This window comes from Dipodomys ordii, unplaced genomic scaffold (assembly GCF_000151885.1).
Source record: "Dipodomys ordii isolate 6190 unplaced genomic scaffold, Dord_2.0 Scaffold164, whole genome shotgun sequence".
Lineage (NCBI taxonomy): Eukaryota > Metazoa > Chordata > Mammalia > Rodentia > Heteromyidae > Dipodomys > Dipodomys ordii.
The window spans coordinates 2904543-2907239 of NW_012267380.1; the positions used below are offsets into that span (position 1 = coordinate 2904543).

Here is a 2697-nt window from a genome sequence, read left to right on the forward strand (position 1 = left end):
GTAAACATAGCAATATTTAATACAGTATCTATTCTAAAATATTTTCATGTCATGATCACATTTGTTATACCTGAAATAGAATTTATACACATTAAAGAATTACTAGCAATGGTTGCTCACCTTACAATTGAGGAAAGGGGTATAGGACTACATTTTATTATCTCAGAAACATCTTCAAAGTAAAGTTAAAGCTTGTCTTTGATTGGCTCGGTGTATCCTTTTTTGTATCCATATTTCAAATGAAGATTGACACAGAAAATAGCTAGGGCCCCTTCTAATTTATAGTATTTTAAAAAATCAGTTTGAGATTCTTAGGGAAAGTGTCTGTTGTGAATAATAATAATTAAAAAAAAAACGGCTGTAAAATAAACTTAATGGAAAGGGACTTCAGACTGTCAGTCGGTGAGAGTTCTCAGGCCGTCAGTCCTGCTTGGGCTGCAGCTGCCGTTTCCAGGCCTCATTCAAGTAAACTAGTCGTTTGTAGTTGATGATAAGAAGGATGAAGTTCAGCACATATGTGGTGACGCAGATGATGCAAAACTCCTTCAGCACAAAGTACAGAATGTAGGCCAGGTACAAAGAACCCACGACAGTCACAATGGAGGATGTCATGAGGATCAGAGCTGCAACGGCGCTGGCTGTCATTCCTGGGGGAAGAGAGACATGGCTTGTCAGGCTCTGCTCCGCAGGAAGCATCGGTTCGAAGGGGCAGTGGAGGAATACTAATCTCACTGCAAACTGACATTTGAGAACAAAACTACCTATTTTGTTATTATTAATCAGGCTGACTTTGTAGATAGAATGCCCATTTCACAGCAGTTTTTGATTTATCAATATTTCCACAGAAAATATTATTTCAGAAACTTAGCTAAATATATGCACACACAAAGAAACTATGTAATCTCAAAGTCATATGAAGCAATGAAGCTGATCTGTAAAGTCAGTATTCATACACTGCTGGTGAGTGAGGTAACATGAGGACTGCACCCTTTCCTTCCAAAGGGTACATACACCCTGGCTTTTCACCAGGGGCTTCCCGTCTGAGGAAGGGACAATTTGGTTTTCATCTTTACATCAAACTGATAAAACAAAAAGCATACTGGGATGTGACTACAACTACACATTGCCAAAATAAGGAAGGAAAAAAATAAACTTAAAAGCATTTCAAAGTGGTTGACTCAGTGACTATGGGAAACCACTCCAGTCCAGTTGTCCACATTTGGGTTAAACTTAATCAAGAAAAAAGGCAATTAGGGTTCTCAAGAGAAAAACATCCCTGAATTCTTGACTCAGCTTCACAAGTAGTTATTTGTTACTTTCTATAGACCACAATATATAAAGAATATATGCGCTAATTGTCAAGGACAGAGAAGGGAGAACACTCAATGGCTAGTGAAGAACAGTAAGAGGAAAAATAATAGGTGATGGCAGGCTTAAAGGCATCAACTAAGGAGTATCTTGATGCTTCCTGGCAAAAAGGCACAGAGAAGTACTGGGAAAGAGATGGTGTTTTGGCTTGCCTGAGATTCTAGTCAGAACCTCACAGCTATGCTCAGCAAGACTGAGGTGTACCAGACAATAGCAAATCTGCTTGTCAGTAAAGTTTTATTGAAACTCAGTCATTCTCACCTATTTACAACTCTGTGGCTATTTTCATACTACAAAAGCAGAGTTGAGCTGGTGTGGTGAGGCCCATAAAGTCTGAACTATTCTATTTTTGTGTGGATTGTGTAAGTTTGTGGGTGTCCACAGGTGCACATGTGTGCATGCCAGTACTAGGGCTTGAACTTAGCTTTTCCATTCAAGACTGGTGCTCTGTCACTTAAGCCACAGCTGTACTGCTGGATTTTTGTTGGCTAATTCGGAGATAAAAATCTCATAGAGCTGGGAAGGTGGCTCAGTGGTAGAGCACTTGCCTCGCATGCATAAGGCCCTGGGTTCGATTCCTCAGCACCACATAAGCAAAATGAAAAAAGCCGGAAGTGGCGCTGTGGCTCAAGTGGTAGAGCGCTAGCCTTGAGCTGAAGAGCTGAGGGACAGCGCCCAGGCCCAGAGTTAGGCCCCACAACCGGACCAAAAAAAAAAAAAAATCTCATAGACTTTCCTGCCAGAGCTGGCTTTGAACTGTGATCCTCAGATTTCAGCCTCCTGAGTAGCTAGGATTACAGGTGTGAGCCTCCAGCGCCTAGCACTATTTTCTTGTTGGTCTTTTATTGAAAACATTTTTAGACTTCAGCTATGTTAAATATCTAAAACTTCAAAAAATTAATATTGCCATCTTTAGCCAAGATAGGGTTGTTTTGGAAGTGGTGGAGACTGAACTCAGGGCCCTACCACCTCAACCAACAGCAAGGAGAACTGGTGGGTCCCTGTTACCTAGCTCTGTCAGGAAACATAAAAGAGTCCAGGATAGCCTGGGGGGGAGAAGGGGCTTGGCGGAGGAAAAAGGAGACTCTCAAAAATAATCAGAGCAGGCTGGGTGCTGGTGGCTCACGTCTGTAATCCTAGCTACTCAGGAGGCTGAGATCTGAGGATCGTGGTTCAAAGCCAGCCCGGGCAGGAAAGTCCATGAAATTCTTACCTCCAATAAACCACCAGAAAACCAGAAGTGTAGCTTAAGTGGTAGAGCGTTCGCCTTGAGCTGAAGAGCTGAGGGACAGTGCCCAGGTCCAGAGTTCAAGGCCCACGACCAACCAA

The 2697-nt window shown here is 42.3% G+C and overlaps 2 protein-coding genes across 3 annotated transcripts in view; one reads left to right on the forward strand and one right to left on the reverse strand.

Moving 5' to 3' along the window:
* The window catches only part of Gusb (glucuronidase, beta), a 27241-nt gene that overhangs the window by 19329 nt on the left and 5215 nt on the right, over positions 1-2697 (forward strand). The window lies entirely within an intron of this gene.
* The window catches only part of Vkorc1l1 (vitamin K epoxide reductase complex, subunit 1-like 1), a 19700-nt gene continuing 17009 nt past the window's right edge, over positions 7-2697 (reverse strand). Inside the window, 2 exon segments of the mRNA XM_013033214.1 lie at positions 7-349; positions 352-647. Of these exon segments, the coding sequence (XP_012888668.1) occupies positions 312-349; positions 352-647 (334 nt within the window). The 3' untranslated portion in view covers positions 7-311.